At 42.8% G+C, this 26,913-nt stretch overlaps 1 protein-coding gene across 2 annotated transcripts in view; it reads left to right on the top strand.

The window, feature by feature from the left end:
* The window catches only part of fbrsl1 (fibrosin-like 1), a 311,753-nt gene that overhangs the window by 192,312 nt on the left and 92,528 nt on the right, over positions 1-26,913 (top strand). For both annotated transcript variants that reach the window (XM_008282164.1, XM_008282163.1), the window contains exons 5-6: positions 6,507-6,536; positions 22,598-22,627. In XM_008282164.1, coding sequence (XP_008280386.1) covers positions 6,507-6,536; positions 22,598-22,627 — 60 coding nt within the window. The remainder of the gene's footprint in view (positions 1-6,506; positions 6,537-22,597; positions 22,628-26,913) is intronic.

The raw sequence follows: 26,913 nt of genomic DNA, 5'->3' as shown, positions 1-26,913 counted from the left end.
ACTGCTGTAGCTGCAGAGTTTAAACTCTCACTGCCTTCTCTCGCTCCTTCCTGTTGGAGTTCTTTCGAAAGTGACACTGTCTTAAGTTAGAGATCTGTTATTCAGACGGAGGACAACAACCAAGTGAAACTTTCTTTTGAATTCCGTTTGCCGTCAGGCATTTGGCAGACACGGGGAAATGTTTTTGACCAAATGACAAACACGTTTAGTTGTTTGCCTTGTGGCAAAATGATCCATGCTTCTATTTATTAGAAACTCAGTACATGGAAGACCCCGGCTTCCCTTTTAGGTCGTTATCAGTGTAATATCCTTAGGCTCAATGAAATATCAATGTCAGCTGATGTGCAGCGAAGACACAAAGACTTGCCTTCATCTAAAGTGCTAAATTGTGTGCTTAATTCATTTTCATGCTCATATCGGCTCTAATTTGACCTGCAACATCAACGATACTGTCAGAAGTCTCCACACTGTCTCGATTGGACATAGATCTGGAAAAAATCATCTCCGACTGTGATGAATTTTAGATAAAGATGCTGGCACGCTACTGGAGCCAAAGGTCCCTTTAGAAGCACCATGAACAAAGGAGAATTTCTTCTCCGCAGGGGTTTGCAGAAGAGATGTTGGAAAGTATAAATAAGGGAAAGTGTCATCATATGGGATTTTTTTTTTTTATTAGATTGTTAAAGATAGATCTAATTTTAATTTGGGATAATGCGAAGAACACTATCAGCCATTGATCGAGGGTGTCTTATGACTTACTTGACGTACTTCGCTCAGCGGTCTTGTGCTTTTACTCTGCAGTTTCAGCTCACAGAGTGGGCCAAGTGCAGAGACAGGGTAATTTTAAGAGCTCCCGCACTCCCTGTTCAGTTCATGAACTTCAGCGCCCCACCTCCATCCTTCCCTTCAGCTCCTGAAAGTACAACTATATTAGTATCTCCCAGAGAGCGTCAAGCAAGTCTGCTGCTTCTGTTTACAGGCTATTCAATCACTCTAAGTACTAGTGGCAGACTGATTTTCTTGGAAACACATTTGCCACAGTCCCCCCTGGCTCTTTACATGCAAGGTATTTATCATATGAAAATTTGGAACTGTCTGACTCGCCTGTTTTACTAGCCTTGTCCTAGAGCTGACTGGTAAAACATTGTAATATATGCACTGCAGTCAAAACGGAGCATAAAAATATCCCAGAATACTGTGAGATTTACGCTCTGTCAGAGGGAAGCGGTTACTTTTATAACACTGTTGTGCTGAAGATATCATCTCACAGCTTACAAGAAGTCTTCAGCTAAAAATGGGTCATTTGTTTTTATTTTTTTTTTCAGTTCTCATTAACACACATAGAAAACAGTTGTGTCCAATCCAGATGAAAAAAAAAAAAAAAAGTCAATTTATTTTTCAGGCATAATGTGTAGCTGCTGGAAATACTGCCGCGTGCCGCCTCATGTCGAGCATTTTATAACCACGTAGAGTGAGTGTGTGTGTGTGCATGTGTGTATGCACTGGTGACCTCAAACCTGGCGACAGCCCCTGTTAACAGCTGGTTTTCTGCCAGTTTTTCTGCAAGGCTATGAGAAAATTAGCTGAGCTGTGTGGTGGCTTGTAGCACCCTAATATAACATTAAGCAGGGTGACCGAGCTCACACAAGATTGATGACTGTTGTCTATCCCACTGTACTTTGCGTCTTTAGCATGAGGTCCTTGTTCTCAAGGTCAGAGGTCACAGGTCACATTCATAAGCTGACACACATGCCGCCGTTTTCACACCACAGCGTGTTCGGTCCCCTGGTTAAACAGAGGGTAAGGTGTTTCTAATAATAGCGCTATGTAGGTTATTGTAAGGAGATCTAGCGCAACCATTTAGAACTGCAATTTCACATTTACAGTGTCTGTCACCATTGTCCCATTATAGCTGAAATGACTACCCAAGTCATTGCTGAACTCTTAACAAAAGGTCAACCTGCGAGACCCTCCCAGCATCCATTTAATAAACAACACAATGAGGATTGAGTGTCAGCATGTTTTTAATCATGCCTCCTCTGTCCCCACCACTGTCAGGCTTTGCTCTTTTTCCCTTTCTCTGCCTCCCTCTGACCTGTCTATTTACCCAGCATCCCCCTCTATAATGAGGAGCATTCGTTCATCAGCCATGTTTAAACTGCAGACAGGATTAACTCAGCTAAAGACTTAATGCACATGCACAGTCACCCCATGCTCTGTTTGCTGTTTCCAGGCCACAGATCGACAAGCAGCTCTGTTAGGCTTTCCTCTCCTCTCATTCTCTGTCTCTCTGGGCTCCCGAGGCCTTCGCCTCCTCCTCCCTCGTCCTCATTTCGCCTGAATTAATTGAGTTCTCATTTTTGTGAGAAAGCTCACAGGAGGGCGATGTGAGGAGAGCGAGAAGAGTGATAGAAAGAATGAGAGAGACAGAGGGAGATCAGTGGCAGAAGCCTAGGGGGCATCGTTTTCCCAGAGGTAGGCAGTCACCAGTTTCCTGGGGGATGCCGAGGCCCCTCCACTGTGACTTATATCTTTATCCTCTCTACAGTCATCTCTCAGCACTTTAGGGAAAAGACCCATAGGCTGGTGGTCAGGGTCAGGCAGATGTGCTTCTTCAACCCTCCTGACTCAAGGGAGGTTTCCACCTAATTTAAGCTCTTTGTGTCTGTAAAGAAGAAGTGGACAAAGTGGAACATTTTCTGTTGAAATAAAACAACTGCTGCTGAATGACTTCAGACACAGACACCTTAACTGGTGTACTCCATTATATTTCTCACACTGCTAGCTATATAAGTAGCAAGATCAGCAACAACCGCACTGAATCACACAAAGAGCAAGCAAGCAGATGCTTTAGTTAAGTGAAAGTCATTTTTGGAAAACACAATTTTTAGCAAACTCAGCACACTGTGCACGGTTGACATGTGATGTTTCCCCAAAATAAATGTCAACTCAATATGTGACCTAGTGACTAACTGGTGTTACTGCTACTGAAACAAGCAGGATGCTATGTTGTATTTTGCTTTGGTTAAAGTCATTACAATCATTAGCGATACAAATAGCACATGATGTGCACTCGTGGGCTCCACCTTGGCCTGAACCCTTTCAATTATAAACCATTACAACTTCTTCCACTGCAATATTCATGCACAGGCAGATAACTCCTTCTGATGTCTTAGGTTGCTGTAAGTTGAGATAAACACTTGCAGAGTTGTTACAGCCAATCGCCCGCCTCTATTCCTCAATGTCACTGCCTTAGCACTCAATAATTCAAAGCTTGGCGGTAATGAGCTCCCCGTAGGCCCTGTCCCCAAGGAGCCTCCCCACTGTGCCTCCACTGTAATGTAGTTATATCTCATGTCAGCTTTCAAATCAATTACATTTCTATCTGATGGCTATGTAATTGCGCCTGATTGAGTTTTTGGCACGCCAGCCAAGTGTGTGGTTCCCAAACTCAAGCCAGTCAAAACAGGAAGCTTCATCAAATGAAACTGTATTTCATCCTGATTGAGGCTGCTTGCATGATAAGCACAACTGTAATTATGATAATAATAACAATAGCAATCTGTGTTTTCTCAGCTTTGTTCTGTTTTTTTTTCCCCTTGCTCTCCAGATGAAGTTTTGCCCCAAGGACTACGAGCAACGTTTACTTTACTCAAGATGCAAAAGCTGATTTGATTGTTTGTAGCATGTGCAATTTAGTAGATTAAATGCAAACCATAATGCCTTTGTATAAATGTTGAGTTTCAGTTTGTTATAATGCAGCAGACTTTTTCCACAGGACTACAATCCGCACTGAGCCCAGGGTTATTTACATGTTGCTTAGATTTTGACGTCGGACTTCTACTGCGCCACTGCCAGCAGAAGTCGTAGTGTTTTGGCACAGTGCCTGGAGATAACAAGCCAACCTCTTACCTGCAGCAACTAGCTGACAGCTAAGGTCAGAGCAGCATTGTTGTACATGTCAGATCTTTCGAAGCCGAATTTTATTTACACAGATTGGATGGATTGACTGACTGACGGATGGATGGACAGACAGACGGGCCGTCAACAGACAAATGACAAAAGATGAATGGGTGGATAGATGAATGCGCACATGGATGAATGAATGGATGAAATGGAAAAGTAGACATACAGTTGGATGAAAGGATGAGTGACTGAACAGAGGCGTACATGGATGGATGGACGACTGGACATTGGGATGGATAGATGGAACAACACAATACATGCCTGGATGGACAGAGGAATTCTCTAATGGAGTGGTATTGAGATAGATGAGGGGGAGGATGCTGTGGTTAGGTGCATCAGCAGCTAAATAGTGATGAATTGTGGCTGCTGTCAGCAGCACTAAGTATAACAGACATAGTAAAGCAGCCTGGCTCATCCATAATCAGCAGACACAGATGATTGTCTTCATGCCAGAAGAGAACTTCTCTGGAAATAAAGCACTGAGAGCATCTACCAATCTGTCTTTCTATCCTCACTTCATCATCCCTTTTCTTTTTATATCCCCTTACTCTTGGTGTTCTTGCCCTTTAAATCTCTTCACTTGTATTATTCTCTCCTCATTTCTCTTCTTAAGGCCCTGCGTCTCTCTCTGTCTGTCTCTCTCACTCACTCCGACACTGTCTTTTGTGTTAACAGCCTTCCATTTTTTTGCAGTGGAGGAGCCACTGGGTGCACATCTACAATCTTGCCTTTCATTTCATGGCTTCTGGAAATGGATGTTTTACTGCCTTCATTAAGGCATGCAGCAGTCAGCGCTGTGTTTTCCCTCTGAAGTTTAGCTCCATGAACCTCGCCATTAGAGGACATTATGGCCCCAGATTTCAGGGCACAGTGGAACACTGTATAATTTGATTAGTGTTATTAATCAAGTGGAATACCGTTCCTTTCGCCCCCATCTCCCTCCCCTCCTCCTCCTTTTTGCCATTTTACTTCTGCTTTCAAACCCTTCAGACGCTCCTTTTCCTCTTCCTCGTCCTCTTACCCGTGCACCTCTGTCGCCTGCACTACAACACACATGCAGTGAAAGTGACAAAAGGCCCCTGCACCTTCCCTTTTAAAAACAATGATTTACCACTTGTTTTTTCTCCCCCTTCACCCCCCCCCCCCCCTCTGAGACATCCCCCCCCCCCCTCTTTTTACCCAGGACATAAATCAATTGAGATGAAAGTTCCATAATTGTGCTTGCTGGGAGGGATTTGAGCAAAATTGCACTATGAATTTTTTAAAGGGAATTTTTACTAGCTGTTCAGCGAGACTTGGGCGGCGAAGGAAGGTGAGGCCATGAGGATTTATGGGCCTGGATTCTTCATTACTGAAGTAATTTTCCTGCAAATGATAGTGCAGCACCCTGGAGGAGGGAGCGCTGCCCGCCTGGGAGAGTACAAACCTGCTTAATCTCTCGTGGAGAGAGAGCAGCTCAGAGCACTAATATCATCTGTAAGGGACTGAGGCTCCATTTGTTCACATCTATACCACAGCCAGTGTATTTATGATTCATAGTAATTGATAGCTCAGATTTGTTCCAAGAGTAGCGATACAAGTTGATTTTATTACTAAGGATAATTTTGTTAGAGCTGCAAGGAAATGTGCTTCTGATAATACAAAATATACACATTTCACAAGACATTGGGTTTTCAGTACGCAAAGGTCAGTGATGGAGGAAATATTCAAAAGTACCAATACGCACTGTAAAACTACTTGATTGCAAGTAAAGATCCTGCATCTAATATCCTACTAAAATAAAAGAATGAATGTGTTCGCAGCAAAATGTAGTTAAAGTAAACATACTGGTTTGAGAAGAAAATATTCTGATCCATAAATCTGTTTCTGTTTTTTTGTACTTTTCCTCTGATCTTTGTTTTTTTTTTTTTCTGAGCATCATTTCAACATTTTTTAAAATAAAACCATGTGAGGAAAAAAAATATATCACTATTTGGTGGAGCTCAAAGACACCTGAAACGTGACCCAGACTAAACTTTGCTTTTTGTAAGAAGCCAAAAAGGTTGGAAAACACTGGTTTCATCTTTAACAAGGTGTTGTATTTTAAAATCTTGTTATATTATCCATCGTGTAAAATTTTTATATGTACAGTAACTAAAGCTTCTAGTAAAGTGGAAAGACCAATGTTTCCGTCTGAAATTGTTGAGAGGAGGTGTAAAGTAGAATAAAATGGAAACACAGTACTTGAGTAAAACACACTTAGTTACAGGGTCAAACTACAGAGCTTCATAGGTATGCTAGCTGTGTACTTGCACTGCTGTAACTGAGGGGTTGTGCTACCGCTTCCTCCATTTTTTTCCCCTTTCTGTCGTTGATTCGCTGTAGTCTGTTTGTAGATTGTATGTCCATCCTCATGCTGCTTTACACCTGCTTTGCCAAGTTGTCGTATTGTCTCTTCAGCAAAGGGTCTCTGCCTTTCTCTCTGCCTCTGGTCTTTCCTCCCTCCTCATTTTAACCTTTCTCAGTCCAATATGGCTGATGTTCTGTCTCCATCTCTTTAGGTGCAGCCAGCTGCAGTGGCCCTCCTCAAGGTTAGTGCGTCCACGATGCCAGGTCTCATTCTGTATACTGCCTGCTGTCCAGTCAATTTTACAGCTCAGTAGCTTGAGAAGCAGAGGGGCTAAATCTGCTGCAAGAAGGAGAAAGAGAGAGAGGGGAGGAGGAAGGGAGAAACAAAATTATTGTGCACCCTGTCACAGATTGAAGTGGATCTCATTCCAGGCACACTAACAACTCAAGACAATTAGTCACTTCTCACTAAGCCAGACCTGAGACTCGCTTGAGGGCCAAAAAGAGGCAGGGAATAGAGGACTCACTAGCATGCCTAAGCACTGCAGCTACAGGAGCGACTCAGTGGAGAGTGTGGCAACTTAGGAATGAAATGATTCTGCTGGAGTTTTGCTGGAATTGGCTTCTTGGGGCTTTTTGTGCAACACTGATTTAGAAAAAGGATTATGGAACATGACACTGGGATTAATACACTGATAAGTCAAAAAGATCTGGACAAAGCACTGCACCTTAATCATGTCTCTGAATATGAATTATGATTGGTTTCATGGGCTCGGGCTTCACTAATAGTTCCATGGCTAAAGATATTTACTACATTAATTATAAATATCTATCTTGATCTATATCACTGTCATGCACATGGGTTGTTCGTAACTTCTCTAAGATAAAGAAAGACAGCAATGTCAGTGGACTGTTACATTCCACCTATTAGTCCATCTGAAGTAGTTGCCAGAGATGAGCTCTGGAGCTTCAGTCACCACATGCTCTTGGACAAAAGTGAAGCATGACTAAGGTGGGTGGTGCGTGGAAGATCAGGGAGTGGAAAGAGGGAAAAGTTTGTCCTGGGCCCTCTGTGGAGACGCAGCGTGACCAATTGAGGTGAAGGGGATGAATGAGGCCATTCACTGGGCCTAATGAAAGAGCTCCTGCTGGGCCTTGAATGAGGGTGGGCCCATCTGCACCACATAGGCGTGCACAAACCAGTGACCTCGAAAATTACCCAGGAAGCACTTTGGGACAGTCACCCCAGCAACAGGCTGGGGTTTGCATGGTAACCGGGCGCTTCAATCAGTGCCTGGCAGCTTCTTAAACAGAGCAAATTTTCTCTCTGTATTGAAAGAAGTCCGTGTGAAATCAACTTTGAGGGACATCCCCCAGTTTTGTTTTTTTTTTTAAAGGGGGAGCCACCGCTGATTGTTCCATGTGAAAACGTCCAGCAGCTCTCACCATTTTTGAGAGGTGTGGAATGCTGCCCAGCAGGACTTTTCCCCTTAAGACACAAAGGCCTGTTTGTCTTAGCTACATATGTATATGTGCTGCCTGGCTGCATATGCAGTGCTATGTCTGGGCTAATTAGGTTTGCTGGATGTACAGTAGCAGGTTTAGAGGGATTTGAAATACATCTGATTACAAGGATTACAGATAAGCAGAGAGATTCCTTCAACACCCCTGGGGACTGGACATTAAGTTTACAAGCATCTTCAAGGATCTGGTTCATTGGGCTTTATCTGTGTTATTTGGTTTAATATATTCAGTCTTGATGAGCCAGAGGCATGCAGGTCATTGAAGTTCCGTTCCCGTCTCCGTTCCCTCATGGAACTTTTGACAGCGTGAAATGACAATCCGCCCCTGCACGCATCTCCCACGTCAAAAAGTAATGAGATTGTGCTGCTGGAAATATCACTACAAAGCATCAGGCCTGCACTCGGGTCTGACTGCACCTTCAAACAGCGCTGCCTGCCAGCTCGCCTGCCTCGCCTGCCTGCTGTAAAAGAAACGAACAAAAACAATCAGAATCAGAGACAGAGAAACGGCAAGGGAAGCTCCCCACGCTGAGACAAACGAACACGCCAGGGCCTTTCATCCTGAGAGTGATTAGCCATCCGAAACGTTTTAAAACCACGCTTTGAGTGTGTTCCTCAAACGAAAGAGTTCCATTGAGGAGTGGTGGTGAGATGTTTCTCGCTGGGAAGCGCCAGTGATCTAGTCTCTAATTGTGGCGTCGCTGACAAGGCTGGTGTGGCTGGGAGCTTTTTAAGCGGGGCTTTTTGCTACACTCTTGTTCCCTTCCTGTCAGATCCACCACCAAAGGCACCAAGGAACAAAAGGGCCCCTCAGATTCTGTTCTTATATCCATCTGCCTATCGCTTTGTGCATAAATACAGGCCTAATTTAACACACTAATAGTCCCTGATGCTGGCCTAATGTGACCAAAACTACAGTAGTTGCTGTAAATGCGGTGTCTACTTTCAGATATGCAATAAAAATCGAACAAAGTTTTCAGTCCTGCCTTGGTCTTTCTCGTGCTCTTTCATATACCACCGATCGAATTCTGAGCTTCAGAAGAGATGTGAAGATCCTGACACATTGGCAATATTGTTACCCTTCTTCTGCAGTGTAGCAGGAACAAAGTCATGCTCAAGGTCTTTGAGCAGTGTTCAGCAGAGCTGGTAGGAGCTTTCAGAATTTGGCATGAAAAACTTTCCGGATCGTCTACTGTTCAGAAGCCAGGTTGTCGAAGGTGTGAGGAATGGAAGAGAGGCAGTTTGAAGAATCAAAGAATCAGTCGGAGGGGGGAGGGGGGAGAGGAGGAGTTGGAGGGGTAGAAAAAAAAATAGGAAAGGAGTTAAACCCTAGCTCATAAAAATCAGTATTATAACAACATTAATTGATGCTGCTGAGTGCCATATGTGACGCCATATGGAATAGCTGCCCCAGAGGCCTGCTATAATAGACAGCCTGCAGTGGTGCACGCAACTTGGCACATTTACAAACAAGGGACGTCCCATTAATATCAGCCACACAGACTGAGCAGGAGACAGTGAGAGAGGGAGTGAGAGGGTGTTGGAGGGAGGGAGAGGGCGAGAAAATAAGGAGAGCAAACCAAGTGAAATCTGGTTTTGTTTGATTACCATCTTCTCCTTTTTTACCACTTGCTTCCTGTTGTTTTTTTTGTTTGCTTGTTTGTTGTTGTTTTTAACGAGATGAAGAGATTTACAATATGTGCATATAAATGTGCATTTACAATGTCGGCTTCTCTACTCCCATGCTTCCTTAATTACTGTAATAAATGGCCCCTCCCTTCTGGGTTGATCAGACCGCCCTCTGTCCGCCCAACTGTCACTCCCACCACAGATGCCCAGTGGCCCTTTTTTCCTCACACACACACACACACACACACACTCGGAGAGAGAGAGAGAGAGAGAGAGAGAGAGAGAGAAACACACACTTCGGCAGGTGAGATGATTCATGGCACCTCGACAAAGATGGCATAAACGAGCTCTGTTTAACCTCACTGTGCCTAATCATGGGGCAGTCGGTATTTACTGCCGCTGTCTACAGTTTCCAGTTCTTACAGCTCGCTGCAGTGGTCCTCTTTCACGCCGCATTATGTCTGATGACATGTGTTCATGTGGGCAGGAGGGCACAGAAAACATACCTCCTCCTTGTCAGGGGCATGCTTTCTGTACCGTTTGTCTTTGTTTACGCAAAAACTGCTCAGCAACATTTCATGAAACTTGGTGGAGAGGTGGCGCATGGGCAAAGGATGAGCACGTTAAATTTTGCAGTAAATCTGGATCGCTTTCTTTAAAACTGCAAGGTACTACACTGGCATTGGCAGACGACAGCGCTCTCTGAGTGCACTTCTAGCTGAAAATAATACTAATGAAATTATGAATGGGTGTCTTGTAAACAGTTTTGCGGTCTTCACTCAAAATAAGTTACATGTAAAATGCCTGGGTAGTGGCCAAGTATATTGTAGACTGAAATGCATGAACCAAGCAAGTAATAGTGCCAAGTAAATTTGTTTTTAATGCTGAATAATTTGTTGATTATTGTTTCTCCTAACAAATGAAATTAAATTAACAAAGATATAAGAGAAGTAAAAGCAGCAAATCATCCCATTGAGATGGACAAAGTTGATTTAATTAGTCACTACAACTAGTAAACGTCTCAACACCTGTGGATTGTTACAGCTGACATGCCACTGCAGCAAGGTGGCTCGAATCAAGTCGGAACCTTTCATATGTGATGCTATCATTTGCCCTGTGTGTGTCAGGGGGGTATCTGCACACGGACATGCATCCACCTTCATGGCCTTGTCCAGTCTGGACGTACATATATCCTTTTTTGCGCGAGGCTCTTCTGACTTCTCTGACATGCCCAGAGCACGGAGGTGGAGAGAACCCTTCTGAAACAGAGTTGTCAGCCATTCTGTTGAGTTTCATAGAATGTGAGGCGAAACAAGAAAAGTGTACAGCTGTTTCCTCCCCGACACAGAGGGAGGCAGATGAAGAGCAAAAGAGGGAAAAGAGAAAGAGGGAGGGAGGACGAGGGAGAGCGAGCGAGAGCTCTCCGCTCTGTGATGTGCACTGATGTAGCTGCAGCTCTAGGTCAAACGCTGCCAGTGTTTTGTGTTCATCTTCGTCTCGTCTCCCCAGTGCTCCTCTAAATTATTCACAGCCTGAAGTGTGCAATGTGGCTGCCTCCTTCTTTCCTCTCTCCTCCTTCACTCTACATAGCTCCCTGTCTTTCTTTTTCTGTTTCCCATCCCTTCCCCTCTCTCTCATGTGACGGCTTGTTTCAGAATCCCCCCAAAACCCATCCCACATCCACTCATCTACCATCACCCACCCAGCTTTTATTACTGACTCCATCTCTCACACTCCTCCTTTCATCCCTGCTCATCTCTCGCTTGATTCTCCTGACTGCCAGACTAGAGCCAGCCATGCCTTTTTTTTTTTTTTTTTAAAGGGGGGGAGGCTGCCAGCTGTTAGCATCACCTTACTACTTGGTAGCTCCTGCTCTCCCCCTTTCTACCTCCCTCACGTTCTCTAATTTCATCCAAGATGTAGTGGTTGAACTGACAGTGCGTTCGGCCCCCTCTGCTCCTTTTTTTCCCTCTCGTCTCAACTCTTGATTTCCATTGACTTTGTGCTCATTTTATCTAGGTGAGTTGTGAGATAAATCCCAAGAGCACGCCAAATCCTCAGGCCAGTCAATGCCACTGATTAAAGAAGTGCCCGTCAGTCATTTCACCTCTAACAGACTGCCAGTCCTGTAGAGATGAAGGGAATGGCAAGAAACCAAGGACATGACGGGACCAGGGTTAGGCAACATGACGACATATTCTGTAAGACAGTCAGAGTTTGTCAGCCGTCAGAGATTTGGTCACACTGTGGTGGGGTGAGGTGTCTGTCCTTTGTTTGTGAGAGTTTCAGACTGTTGCAGGCAATGTTGAGCTGGCAGGATTATCAAAAACAAGTATTACTGTTTGGTTGTTTTATTTGCAAGTGTCACATTTCAGTTTCCAATATATACTGTCACAACATGTACAATATATGTGTTGGATTAACAGTGATGGAGATTAAGATCCATATTGCTCCCAAAAATGGCATTCCTATGCAGTTAAACTCATTTACATTTTGAAAGAGATATTAATCTGTTTTGTAACAGAGGCATTTTCTAATCGAAGAAATGTGGGATCATTATTCTCAAATTTGGTTTTTACTCACTTGAGTTTGGTTTTAATTCACTCTATAGTTAGATTTAGGCAAACACAATGCTTTGTTTGACAATGATAACTACATGTTAGAAGTTAAGTTTAGGCACCAAAATTATGTGGTTAGATTTAGGAAAGTAGTAGCATTTCGGTTATTATAGAACCCTTTTACTGCAAGTTTGAAGCTTCTTCATTTTACCTACCTATCATGTTACCAAGGTGATGACTCTTCACCCCATCTCATACATGATTGCTTGAAAAGGAGCGACAGTAAAAAAAGAAAGAAAATATATGGCAAAGATTTGTTGATATGAAAGTTATTTGTGATATGTCACAAACAATCAAAGTCCAACAGAAAATACTTCATTGTGAATGCAGTTGAGTTGTACAGACGTGTCATTTTTGAGAGACGCTTGATGTTGCTCACCCCGAGGTGGGATGCACCACCACTGTGTCTAAAACTGTGGGCTTGTAAACCCCCTGCATTTATAACAGATTATTATTGTCATGTTAACTAAGAAGAAGCAAGTGCTAGTCAAATCTTGTTTGGACAGCAGGAGTTGGAGGATGAGGTGTGCCCCTCGTGGCCACCTGAGGAGAGAACAGAGCGGAGTGAGTGTCTGAATCCAGTTCCAGCCGTTGCCACAGGACACTCATTTGTAATTCTGTACCCTGCTTACAATAACGTTTGATCATTGCAGAGGGGGGACAGGAGGTACAGGGAGGGGCAAGGGAGCTGAAGCTTTTACCCTCTCCCTTTGCTCCCCCTCCCCAAACCCCTTACCCGCCTTCCGCAATTGCTGTCACCCAGTATGAATGCCCCCTCTGGCCCGATGACAAGTCTAGCGTGAAACGCTTGGCTGCCCCCTGAAATTAGCAGTAGAGCCCCCCGGCGGCACATGCTTCTCATGACCAGCACACAGTGGGCTGCCGCCAGATTCTTTTCATTATGGCTGTGGCCTGCCAGCCCCCTGACTCTACCCCCTTCTGCCGCTTCCTCCGTCCCACCCTCCCTCTCCTCCTCCTTCCCCCTGTGTGTCGGCCAGAGCCCAGTAAACAGCATCTGTAGTGCTCATCACATCGCTGTCGTAGGGAGGAGAAGGAAGGAGGGAGCCAAGCTCTCTGTGGGTGTTGCTGTTATTTCTGTGTATCTAAGTGTCTTTATGTGTGCGTACAGTACGTCATTTTGTGTGAACACATATAGTATGTATATGCATATGCACTGTGTGTACATGCCTCTGTGTGTTGGCTTGACAGGATTAGTGCGGGAGAGAGTTAGTAGCAGCAACAGCAGCAGCACAGAGAGTGAGAAAGAGCGAGAGAGAAGGGGAGTAGCAGTACAGAGCAATGCCTGGAGGCTCAATCTGTTCCTCACTGAGCTACATCAGTGTTAGAGACGGCGGCTCGGGCCGCGGGGAAGCCTCCACTCGCTCCATCAAACTGTCAGGCAGCCAGCGGAGCTGCACAGGGAGACTCTCAGCTGCCCCCAGGGCCAGTTCAAGTCAACATCCCATTTCCTTGCCTCCTCGCCTAATTTCTCCTACGCCCCGACTTAAATTTCCAATGCCCAGTGTCTGCTGCTGCAGCTCAGCAGCAACGGGCCTGGGGCCATGTCAAAACACTGGGAGGTGCTGAGGGTTGTACATGTGTGTGTATATGTGTGTGCGCTCACCTCTGAAGGCAAGATAGCGAACTAGCTCCAGTCACACAGTCAGCAGAGACAAGAAAAAGCTGGGGGGGCCGTATGAAAGACAAGGTGCAAAAAAACATAAATCAGTAGGTCTTTTTTTTCCCCCTTTTTTCTTTTACCTATGTCCCCATTTTTCTTCCTCGACTATATTCATAACACAGTTGTGTATTTCCTGTCCCTTCAGGTTTCTGGCAGTTTTCTTCTTTCTCTCTGAGCTGAATAAATGCTCCCTGTTCTCTCATACATCTGCCATTACTGTCTGTTTTTCCCTCACCAAACTACTCCAAGGATCGCACCAGCAGCCCAGCCAGCTCTGTCACTCCCCCAGGGTTTCGCTGAAAGCAAAGGTTGAGGGATTTCTTGTTGGAGAGGACAAGGCACTCCTTTAATTTACTGAGGAACGGGGACAACTCTTCAAGTTTATCCACAGTGCTATCACCATCAATCTGTCTGTGTACCACACCCCCTCACCCCCCTTTTCCTCCTTGACCTCACCACCTACTTTGCATGGAAGTGAACAGAGCGCAGCTCGGTCTCACTGCTGTTTACATGGATTCTGGGTAATGTTAAAGTCTGCTTAGCTTGGCCCCAGGTCAGAACTATATCTTTCCTCACCCCGTCTTGATTTACATGGCCCCCGCTGACTCTTCCCTTAAGTGTGTCAGCTCTAAACCAGAGGCCTCTGTGTGTCTGCCTAATGCAAAGAGCATTTCTCTGAGCTTGTCTTCTTCAATCCTCCTTCACTCTCATTCTCTCTCTGTCCTCTCTCAGTGGGCCTCTGTGAAAGGAGCTTTTGCCGAAGCCGTCTCTGTTTGCACAGCCAACTCCGAGGTCCCAAGCTCAAATATGGTTTTGCGTGAGAGCCTGTCTAGGCCTGCTGGTCGATATCATTTCTGCCCGGCAGAGCTTTTTCTCTCAATCTCATTCCCTGTGGGCCCTACATCTTCACTGGGATCAATACTTTCCTAATCCAGAGCTCCTAGGCTGACCCTGGGTAATCAGCTGACTTCCCATGCTGCCTGCTGGGGAGGTCAAGGGTCAAATGGCTGTATGGATTTGATCCTGTGATCAAATCACTTTGCTTGGTGGTGCTTTCACATACAGCTAGTAGGGTCAAGAGCAATCACTTGATTTTTTTTTTTTTTTTTTGTGGTTGAGAGAGTTAAATGCAGCGGCGCATTTGTTGCTATGTGAGCCAGATAAACCCTAATATTAATACAGCAAGTTCCCAAAGCTTTTTTTAGTGTAACCCCATTTAGGTGCACAGTAGGCATGAAATTGTAAGGTTACGTGAAGCATCAACGCAATTTATTTATTTATTTGACTATTTTGAGGTTATTTCAACCCACTTGTATGTTTACACATTTGTAAGCACACGTAAACACACCGCCTCCACAGATTTACAATGACTCACTGCAGAAGGTGAGAACATAAGAACATGCAACAACAAAAAATGAATTCTGCTGATAAATTATGAAAGATGAGTTTAAGTGAGGCCTTTGCCACAAAGCCAAAGAGACTTTCAGGTATCCCGCTGATGTTTCAGGCCTAGCAGGAGGTCCCCCCAGTGGACCTGAGGCTCTGCATCCACGCCCCATCAGAATGGCCACAGTGCTTACGTCCCCACACCTCATCCCAGCATCTGCAGGAGGGAAATTGCGGGAGAAAATTGGTGTTGTTCCACCAGTATCCGGCACTGCTTTGGTCCTAGACTATCTAAATGGACCATTACCCCCTCTGTGTGCTCTCACTCTAGGAGATCTGGGTTTGTCAGAACTCTTCTTTTACAATCAGGGGTATCTCAGTATATGTCCCTGGAGAAATCTCTTCTCGATTGAAGCCATTTCTTTCATCAGAATGAGGATGTCTACATTTTTGCATTGAAAGCTCTGCACTTTAGTCACTTGAATAATGGATCAAGCCAAGTAGCTGTTGTCTCACTGTTGTCAAGATGTAATAACCATATCCAAGTCAATTCGGTGTCAACATTGTTTTGGCCATGAATGGAAAACAATAGGTAAATTATCAGCAGAACGCTGCTTGCACCCTTTCAGTGTTTTCCTTTTTTATTGCATCTAAAATCAAGTGATTTAACAGTAATATGCATCACAATGACTTTGATCAGCACAAATTTTATTGTCAGAATAGAAGCACAATCTCTTTTTTATATATATAATATATTCTGCTTTTATTCATTTAATTTATGACTTTATTTTGAAAACGAGATGACAGTGACACTTAAAAGCCACCAGCTCTGGCAGCTCTTGTTTGTTTATGTTTTTTGGGGGGTTTTTTGAATTTCTTGCAGCAAGTACAGGGTTCCGATCAGTATTCAGGAAGACAGTCTTTGACGCTGTGCCAGCATTTGCGTAGCCCAGCAAGTTCCTCTTCTGCTCCTCTCTCTATCTCTGAGGCAGAATTCATGGCAGACTGTCCTCCGAGTGTGACAAGTGGAACTGTGTGATTAATTTGGCCAGTCGTTTTAATGTGCTCCGGGATGCGCAACGCTTATTGTCTTCCCCTTGCACGTCTATCGGAATCTGCCAGAGAAAATGTCCAGGAGAATCGAGACATCCATCCCTCCCTCCCTCTTTCTGTTTTTTTTTTTTTTTTTTTTCTCTCATGCTCGTCTCTTTTCAGCCCTGCCTCATTTCAGGGCTGAGCTACAGGGTCGTCATGGGGGCCAGCCCAGGTCGAGGCCTGGCTTCAGCCAGGGCCGCTGGCGGAATAAATCTCCTGTCTCTGAAGTGTTGAAAGCTGTGTAAATGTCAAACGCGTCCGTCTGATGTGCTGGCTGAGGGGAGGAGGGCTTGGAGAGGAGGTGGGAAGCTGGGAGGGAGGGTTGTGGATGAGCCATCCGCTGAAGCTGGTCCCTTGTTACCCTTCGTAGCTGGCGGTTGCCAGGTGCAGATGTTGCTGCTTGCTCCCTGCCTCTGAACAGCTAGCCAGATTTTTTTTTTTTTCTTTTTTCTTCAATTTTTTTTATGGAGGGGGATGTGGTGGGGGTTTGGTTTGTGAACATCTATGAGAGACACAAACCACTGGGGGCTTGGCTCCTGTCAGGCAGCTTAGTGAGCAGCATATCTCTCCGATTTTAACAATGTCCCTTCTGACCACCAGACGTGCTGTTTGGGGAGGCTTCTGTTTGGGGTTGTGGTTTTGCATTTTCACCATTTGGCTTTCTTGTATAGTCTTGCTGAAAAATTGTTTCCCTGGTGCTGATAGGCAAAGACGAATAGGGTGCTAAATGATGTGGTCCTCTTCTCACCACATCTATGCACTTTCAAACGTGAGTCAATCTTGCACTTTTATTGTATTTCCTCCTTTGACTGGACTAAGTGCAATAGCCCAACAGGGCAATCACATACAGTACTGCCAAAAACTGCTCTAACACCACTTCCATCCGCCCATCCCTTCATCTCTATAGCATCCCCCCTGCCTGTTCTTACTGTTGTTTTGTTCCCCCTTTCCACCTGCCTCTCTCTCCCCTGCTGTGCTGTGTCTCTGTCTGCCTCTGTCTGAGCCGTAGCTAGTATTCCTCTTTACGCTCCGCTGCAGTGCTTGCTTCTTGTAAAAGGATAAGCACCATGCTGTGCTCTTTTGATATTATTTTTCCTCCTCGCCAACTCCAGCCTTGTGAGGCCTCATCTCTAGTGTCATGGCTACTGCTGCAACAACAAGGCCAAGCATGCACCCAGGGAATAGACCGAGCCAGTTGTTCATCTCCATCACCTAGGGTTTAAACTCGTTCTCGGTATTTGAGTGGAGCTCACCGTCACTGTGAGATGGAAGTCATCCGTTCAGCTGCATGCTAAAAATATATTTACACCGATTTCCTGAGGGTAGAGCGACGTTGGAGATTGGATCAATTTTCCGTCTTTTTCTTTTTGTTGTAATTCATAGATCAAGATAAAGAGAAACATTGTTTTGACTGTGATTTCTCTTTCACATAAATAGCCAGAGTGGTGAGGGAACAAATGGGTGATGATAACAGGTTGTGATGTACCCCTAACTAGCAGTATAGAAATGGTTGGCAATTCAGTCTGAATGGGGACCTGATTGACTGGAAATCTAAGCCACTTTCTTTTCTTAATGCCCTGCACTCTGTAATGATTGTCTCTCGACAAGCAGAAGTCCAAAACTGAAGGTTTGTGAATATTCCCAAAGACAAAAAAGAGAACATGTTGTATAGAAATGCAGCCAATATTTTGTTTTCAATTTCCCAGTACATGCCACTAATAAAGGCTAGTAAAGAGTTTTATTTTCTTTTTTTATTGCTAGTTGTCATTACTCTGGCTGTTATTGACTCAGAGTCAGTTGAATTGGATTTGGCTGTTGGATAGGATGATTTGATTATTCGCTCCTATTTTTTTTTTCATATCTGGCAATCGTAAAATTTGTTGGCATGAATTTCAGTGATGATTTTTACCACATTAAAATAGTCAAACGCTTTAGAGCCTTGGGAACATATTTCTGAGCATTTTAAAAATCAATAAAGACATCTGCATATGATGCAAGGTTTGAATTTCAGCCTATTTGATTTGCTGACATATAATTTCAGGTTGCCATATGGATTCATCAGAATAATTAGACAACAAGCAAACAGATGTTTAAATGTTACAATAATGTGTAAATGAATAAATAAATGAAACTTTTTTTTTTTTTTTTTAATTTACAGCATTCGCTGCTAAGAAATACCTGATATGAACTTAGCAGTTGGCTTTTTTTTTACATGCTGTTGAATTATAAGCACATTTTTGCATTCAGAATTTGCATACAACTTAGAGTTGTTCTTTGAAGGGTTGAAATGGCGCCAAATCTCAGACTTCTTTTGAGACATGGTTTAGCTAGACTAGTTTACACAACACACATTTTCATAACCTACTGTCTGTTTCATCCTGCTATTGTGACGCACATTGACTGATCAGGGGGACTTCTAAGGCGGTCTTGATTATTTTGTATATGTGGAACAAACAAACACATTATTTTGTATGACATTTAAATATTCTATGTAGTACTCTCATTTTTTTTACACTCCTTTTCTTTATGCTTAGTGCCTCATAGACAAGAATAACTTTAACTTGTCATTCCGATACTGAGCATACCATTTTTCTGTACTCAGTCATGTGAAGTGTAAGTAAATCTCATGGAAATTGATGGGTTTTTTGACATATGATGCATGGCAGACATTTGGTGCTTAAGCCTCTTTTTCATCTTTTAACTAAATTTTAGGGGTTCCAGATTAGATGTCGGTGGTTAGAACCTCCTTAGACAGAGACAGGTGGAAGCCATCTTATTTAGCACTATAGACAGTGAACTATGTGGTGTCATCATGTCAAGATCTAAAGAGATCTCTAAGGCTTTCAAAAAAAAAAAAGGTTGTGCATGTCTGTGAGTCTGGCAAAGGATTATTTGAATAAATCATTCATCCCACTGTAAGGAAAATCCCCTACAAGTGTCATAGATTTCAGATGACTGGCAATTTGTTGAGTTCAAGAGCAAGAGCAGACCAGTGCAAGTCTCCAGGAACCCCACATTTCATCACAGGATCTTCAGGTAGCTCTAGCAGCTGTTGGTGTCAAAGTGCATGTGTCTAAAAATCAGAAAGAGATTGAACAAATTTCACTTCCACAGGAGGCGTGCCAGACAAAAAAGCCCTTGCTGTCCAAAAAGAACATTAGAGCAAAACTAAAGTTTCTTACTGAACATACAGGCAAAGGGCAGACCTTTTAGAATAATGTGCTCTGGACTCATTGATAGAATCAAAGATAAAGTGGTTTGGCTACAGTAACAGTAGACATATTCGGTAGAGACCAAAGATAACTTTTCCAGAGAAAACCCCTCACATGGTTTGGGAACGTTCTGGTAGCTGCTGTCTTGCCTCAGGAACTAGGAAGTTTGCAATCATTCAATTAACTTTGAATCCGTAATAATATCAAAGAGTGTTTGAAGATAATGTCAGGTCGTCTGAACGTAAGTTGAAGTTGAACCCTAAGTGGACATTTTAGCAGGATAATGATCCTAAGAACAAAGTAAATCCACCAAGGAATGACTGAGAAAGAAGAAGTGGAGAGTGGCCTAGTCAAATCTCAGATTTGAATTCCATTGAAATGTGTTTGGGGAGAACCTGAAAGGGGAACTACATGCAAGAAAACCCTCAAACAGCTCAAACAGAAGGACTGGTCAAAATGTTCTGTAAACCAATCTCAAAGACTGATAGACAATCATTCCACAGAAGGATATTCTGTCTTTTTAAAAAAAATAAGATTCAAGATCTTGAATCTTGGATCTTATTCAAAATCTAAAGTTCAGTTAATATTATTTTTTTTGAATAAGTGATCAAAAGCCTAAATTCACCTTGTGGTGTTGTTCAAGTTTACGAACAATATAGTCACTTTGAGGCTGAATATAACAAGTAAAAACCATACCTGATTTAATTTGGCTTCTCCCTCTTTGAAAGTGGTCTTCTAGTGCAACAATACACTGCTACCAGTGCTCCTGCCATGTTTACAACCCCCTCTTGAAGTCACTTGCAGGTATACATTTGCGACTTCACCATGGACCACAAACTTGTGCAGAGAGCAAATCAAATTTGGTGTCAAACTGACCTAACCTTCGAGTTGAGGATCATCACTGGTGACTGGTGTTGTTTCTATGGCTACGACCCAGAGACCAAACAGCAATGTTTCAGTGAAAGAGCCCACAGGGTCAGTATCAAAATCTACTGCAGCGTTCTAAGGCGTCTGAGACAACATCCAGCCCAAACAACCTTCAGTATTCTGTATACCATCGCACATGCATAGTTTTTGGAAATGTGGTTGCTTTTTTGCTGCACCAACACAATAATCTTTCCCACAACGCAATACAAGTTGAAGGGTCACCATTTTGACACAGTGGAAGAGATCCAGCCAATGGGGCTTGATGTGAATACAGAACAGGGCTTCCAAAGAGTGTTCCAAATGTGGCAGGAGTGCTGGGAGCGAAGTATCACAGCAGGAGAAGACTATGTTGAAGGGGAGGGTTGCCGAATTTAGATCACATACAGTTTTCACTTTTTGTATGTGTAGTCTCCAATCTTCTTGATCACGCTCTTTATCTGTAGGCACTGTTTGAAAGAGGTTAAATTATTTCCTTTTCCAAATATGTCAAAAAGCCATTCATTTCTACCTCTATTTTCACATGATTATTTACCATTCAACAAGTGTACTTTCTTGTTCTATGTCTTGTATAAGAATACTTAAGTATGAACAATAGGAGCCCAACCGTTTCTTGGAGTCGTTATGCTGTTGCTAGTGATGCAAGCACAACAATGCCCTCTTCGAAAGGGTTGAGTCACATTGTTTTTCACTTCAAACTCCTGCCAGCAAGGACTTCTGTTGTATCTCTTGTCTTTGCATAGCAGGACGAATCATGAGGCATGGACCCCCCCAAACACACATGCCCCCATTCTCCTCTCCTGAGAGATCTTTGCCACTGAGCCCTTGCTCTGATTACTCTCGTTACTTAATTATACATTTGGACCCACCGCACTCACAACAAAGGGCCGCTGTGCCTCCATTGACCCAGCTCCCTCCTCATTGTACCCCGCTCTGAAAGGGAGTCAAACAAAATAAAGAGGGTCCACTTAAATATGTTGCCACAGGGACTTAATTGACAGATTGAAGGCAGTTTTTCAGAGGGGACTGTCTCTCTCTCTCTCTCTCTCTCTCTCTCTCTCTCTCTCTCTATGTGGCTCTTTGCTTGAATTGCTCTGCTCCTCATGCATCCTGCTGTGAGGTCCAGTGGGACTGGCCTGTAGCTCGACCACTCCTGTTTCCACAACTTCACTATCTATTGTCTCGGGAGGGAGAGTTACCAGCCAAGAGCATTTAGCAACAAATGAATGTGTGAAACGGAAGCAAGAGTCTTGTGAGTAGGATTTCAGTTGAGGAATGTGGTAATAAAAATCCAACAAGAATTGTGAGTTAGGGTTATTGACTTCACCTAAACTTAACACATTCTTTTAGACTAAAGGTGGCTGTAATTTTTCAGCATTTGTGTGAGTTTAATCATGTTTTTATTCTTTGCTGAAAAGACTTTTTTGCCAATGAACATACCTGGAATGAAAGGCTGGGACTCTCAGTATCTGCAGCATTCTCATCATCTAGTTGTCAGTGACAAGGGTTGACTTTTTTCTCACTTTTTTTTGTTTTCTTTTTTCTTTTTTCTTCTTGAGATATTTGAGCCTGATCACTGCATATTTGAATGGTGAAATGACATGAAAATTTTAAGTGCTGAAGACAAACCATTTCACTTCTTGACTGAATAGAAGCTGATTTGGCCTTTGGCCACGCTAGACAAGCCATATTTCAGAATACAACCGCTCTTGTTATTCAGTTCCTTTATCCCTGTAGAAGTCTGACATACAAATTAAAGACTGGTTTGTCACAAGGTGGATTTGAAATACCACACTTAATAGGCACTGCGTTGGAGAATTCAAAGAACCTAAGCTCTCTGTGTCCTTGAGATGCTATCGTCCAATTTTAAAGCACACTTAAAAGGCTAAATGACAAGCTGCAGCTGAATGCAAAGTCACTGAACAGGCTCTTTATAATAGAACCCTGTGTATAGTATTATTCTTTTTTTTCTCATCTTTTGCAAATTTAAAGCATTGAATTTGAGTCAGAAACACCAGAATTGCGTGCTGTGCGGCTGTGCTCCTTTTGAAACTTGAAAAACTCTCTTAGACTACCACACTCTCCTTTCCCTCTTCATCCTCTGCCGTTTGCACTGAAAGCTGACAGTGAAAGAGAGGTTGCACACAAAAATAACATCTGCACTGATTATGCTACTGGGGGGAGCCAAATGAATAATTCCTTATATTTCCTGTGTCTGTCTCTTTTCTGTTACAGTGTGACAGCGAGAGTGACATTGACGACAAGGTAGGACTGCTTTTCCTGTGTTTATTCACCCACCACATGAAGTGGCTGGGAGTTGTGAATAACAAATTTGAGCTCTCAACTAAAGAAGGGAGACAGTCATAGTGTGTTGTTAGAGAAAAAAGATAGGGGGTAAAAGACGCTTTGCCGGTCGCTCCACTATTGATCATTTGCATCGTACAGAGCAAGGAAGTGACAAGGGAAATGTAGCACAGGAAGAAAATGTTTTTCAGTGTTAGTTTGCTGTTTTGTGTGAAAAGGAAGGGCACCTATTGTGGCATATTCTGACACTTTATGCCAGAATGTGCCATACATATACAATTGAGCCTAGATCATAGCATGTGCTTAATACAGTAAACTTAGTGTCTCTGCGTTTGATCTCATCACATGGCATATCACCTCGATCTGTTTCTTTTTCTAATTTACTAGACTGCAATGTCTTAGTTCCAGATTGTGCATCTTATGTGGTCAATTCAGTTTTTGAGTTTTGAAGTGAAGAACCTAAAAGCCAAGAGGGATGTTTAACAATCTGAAGTACAGTCTCTTTTATAATAGAGCTGGAAAGATTAATGTGTGAATTAATTTGTTGCCAGGTACTAAGTTAATTGACAACTACTTTGATTAATTCTGTGGGGATGTATTTATCAAAATTCTGTAATTCCAGCTTTGTAATTTTTTTAAAATGTACTATTATTTTCCTTTACTCCTCTATGACTTTGAGTTATGGACAAAACAAGACATATTTTATCTTGGGCTGTGGGAAACACTAATCAACATTGTTCCCCATTTTCTGACATTTTATGCACCAAACAACCAAAATTATTTGAGGAAAACAATCAATTAATAAATATTTTTGATTGTTAAAACTGCAGCTTTCTTTCACAGGATGTCCCATTTCCTTAAATTAATCAGAAATGACAACCAGAAATGTCAGCTGCTTCCTTGTGTGGTTTCAGTTTTTGGGTGGGTGATTTCATGGAGAATGGCCTCATGGGACAGTGTATAACATTTATGAACATTCCTCTAAAAACACTGAGTGAATGTGGTATCTTATGTGCTGCAAAAAACTGCATACAATTTTCGCAGGAATGTTGTCAAGTTAACCAATTGACAATCAAACAGATGTAGTCTATCAGTTTTCACCTCTGTGTATTTGTTTGTCGCAGACTTAGAGGTGGTTGGCTGATGGCAGCCACCTGGTTACAAGATGAAACGCCTTTGGGGAACCTCACGCATCCTAATTCCTCCACAGTTTAGCAATTACTCCCTGGTAAATGAATGAGATAGCATGCCTAATCTCCTGTAAGCTTAGCTCCCAGTTCTGTGGAAATGTCTCCAGCTCTCCCTATAAATAATACATTGATAGCAGGCCCAATTTGCATTAACTGTAGCCTGGCAAGTCAATAGGCTTTTATCTCTTCATTGAAGCGAGAAGGAACCGAGGGCGCTAGCTAGTTGACACGACAGAGAGACGTAGCGGGCCTGTCAGTCTCCATACGGCTCCCTGGCATCACTGTGGGGGGTAGAGAGGGAAGCTCTCCGAGTGTTTCCTTTTCAGGGGTTTGTTTTCCCCTCTGCACAGTTACTTGAGACTTATAACAGTCCTATATAGTGTCACAAATTTTGACATTTAATGTTATAAAAGTTTGATACCACAATGCTGAACAACATTGCTGAAAGAAAGACAAGACAAAAAACAAGCAGTGCTTTGGCATTTTTGCAGAAACTCAGCTGTGTTGTTGGTTAGGTGTCAGCCTGTCTGTTCAGAAAAACAGCTCCATATTTGGTGTTTGGCACCAGTTCTTTTAGCCAGTTTAGGTGGACTGGGATGCATTTCAAGACATGGTGGACGATTACACGCTGCAGCCAAATTTTCAGCTGTCTGATTGTAGAGCTGTGTGCCAATTACTACACAGTCCCAGAGCCTGATTGCAGCTTCACATTCTTTTCATACTCTTGTTATTAGCATGTCATGAAGCAGTATTGTTAGCTTGTGAAACAGCTTATAAAAACACTGTCATAATGTCACTGTTATTACAAGGTACTTTGCCTTCACGCTGTGAAAACACACTCACTGCACTGTGCTGTGAGTTAAAACAACGAAAACAATTGATTTAACACAAGACCTGAACCATTTATCCCAAACCATCGGCAGCAAAAAAATTGTACTGCAAGTGTATTACACAAAAAATTGCAAATTACCAATTTATCCTGAATAAAACTATTGATTTCCGCTCTTAGATACATTACTTGCTCTTTCATGTCTCTTCAAACTTTGCTCTCAGTTCTTATTTTCCATTTTTAGTTCTAAAGTTTTCACTTATAGAGCTTAAAGCATTTAGTCATATTTTTTTCAGGAGTATCTTAAAACAATACTGACATGTCTATATGTACACTGATAAAGTTATGAGTCACTGTAATTATTCCTCTTGTCCACATACTGAAAACTGAAAATGGACACAAAACAGTTTCAGTGGAAGTGAAAGGGAACCAAATCCACATTACATTAAAATCAGGAAGAAACTTTACAACGATCAGCTTTTTTTTTTCAATGAACATACGTGTCAGTATTACTTTATCATAGATTTGAAACAATAACACTTTTTCTTGCAGGATCTTTCAGGTCGTTTTAGGGCGGTCCAAATCATTTTGCATGTTCTGACTGCAGGAATTGCCCATGTAGAGCCTCTTTTAGGGCTGTTTTTTGGGGAACCAAAAGTACCAACTACATAATAGGTACTTCTGAGCTGCTGTGAAAAACTGTTGAGGACAGCAAGTTTAATTTTTCTGCCCTCTTGATGCCCTCATATAGCAGTCATCTCCTCTCAAACATAACCATCAACAACGTAGAATTTCCCTTATAGGCTAACATAACAAACCTCCACTGTTCGATTTCCTACTCGCTGATCAACTGGAGTTACTTCCAGTAAATACAATTTGCCGTTGCTTTGGCGTACTTGGCATTAACTTCACAGTCAAAGCTGTGGGATCCTACACCGCAGTGGAAACAGAAAGGTGCTAACTTGCCTGCAACGAGCTGATGCAGTGGAAAACCTCCTCATGTGAACCTGTGCTTTAGTGCCCACTAAAGAACTAATCAGTATAGGTCTGTAATTGAGCTCAAACATATCATGTTTTCATTATACCTATATATTTTTTAAATATTTCTTTTAGATTGCTGCTAGCTAACATTAACTTGGCATCAGTAAGCAACATGTGATAGGACTAAGACTTTGGAACACAGGAACATAACATACACAGGGGCAATCAGTGTGAAATCAGACAAGACTAGTAGAATACCATCAGCTAAATACTTCAACAAAGACAGCACCAAAGTAATAAATATTTTAGATTTAAGTCAAAATGGGGGCACAAAGGTAAGTTGATATTTTCTATTGTTCTAATGATGGCAGTGTTCCATTCCCAGGAGCAGAGGTGTTCGACAAAAGTTTTCAATTGTGGCCAATAGGAAATTTAACTGAACAACCGTAGAATTCCAAAACAAGCTTCACTAGTGTGGATTCTTTGAAGAGACACTTTTGATATGCAGGTATTCTACAAGAGTGCAAGAAGAAAATAACATCTGGATAAAGGCTGTAGCAGCGCTGACCTTCTCATTCCCTCAGAAACACATATTACCATAATCAAGGTGATGAGAGTTGCAAATCATCCATATCAAATTGCAGAGGAAAGGAGAAGAATGGGGGAAAAAATAATTTGACAGGCCATCACCAGAAACAGGGAAAAAAAAAGGCGACGGTGTTAAAATTGGGTTCCATGAGGAGAAAGACAAACACTGTCATTTGTAATTGCCTGCACTCAGGATAACTCGACAGTGATAATTTTCTGCAACGTTTTAGTGAAACAGGTGCCAGCTCCTCCCGTATCTTTCCAGTGAAAACAAAGACTCCTTTCACATCAGATTACCAGCCACCTGAACACCCACATTGTCAGGATTTCACAGATTAACTTAATTAGAATATTGCTTCCAGGTGTGCCCCCGGGGTGCAATCAGTTACACTGTATTTGAATAACACCGACGAGTTGCTACAGCAAAGTCAGTTTAAATTGCTGCGCCTTGTGAAGCTCGCTCGTATCAAAGCAACGTTGGAGATAGCATGCGGTGATCTGTTTCGAGAACATGTCAGACTCGAATTCTTTGGAGATTACCAGGTCACCTCTGGTTCGGTACGAGGCTGCTGAGAGGGGAAGCTTTATGTAGATGGGCTAGCCTCGACAAAACAAGCCATCACTATCTTGGTAATGTGCTCTCATCACTTGCGTTTCTC

This window comes from Stegastes partitus, unplaced genomic scaffold (genome assembly GCF_000690725.1).
Source record: "Stegastes partitus isolate 25-593 unplaced genomic scaffold, Stegastes_partitus-1.0.2 Scaffold261, whole genome shotgun sequence".
In the NCBI taxonomy this organism is placed as follows: Eukaryota; Metazoa; Chordata; class Actinopteri; family Pomacentridae; genus Stegastes; species Stegastes partitus.
The sequence above is the reverse complement of the archived record's forward strand: the minus strand, read 5'-3'. Positions and strand labels throughout refer to the sequence as shown.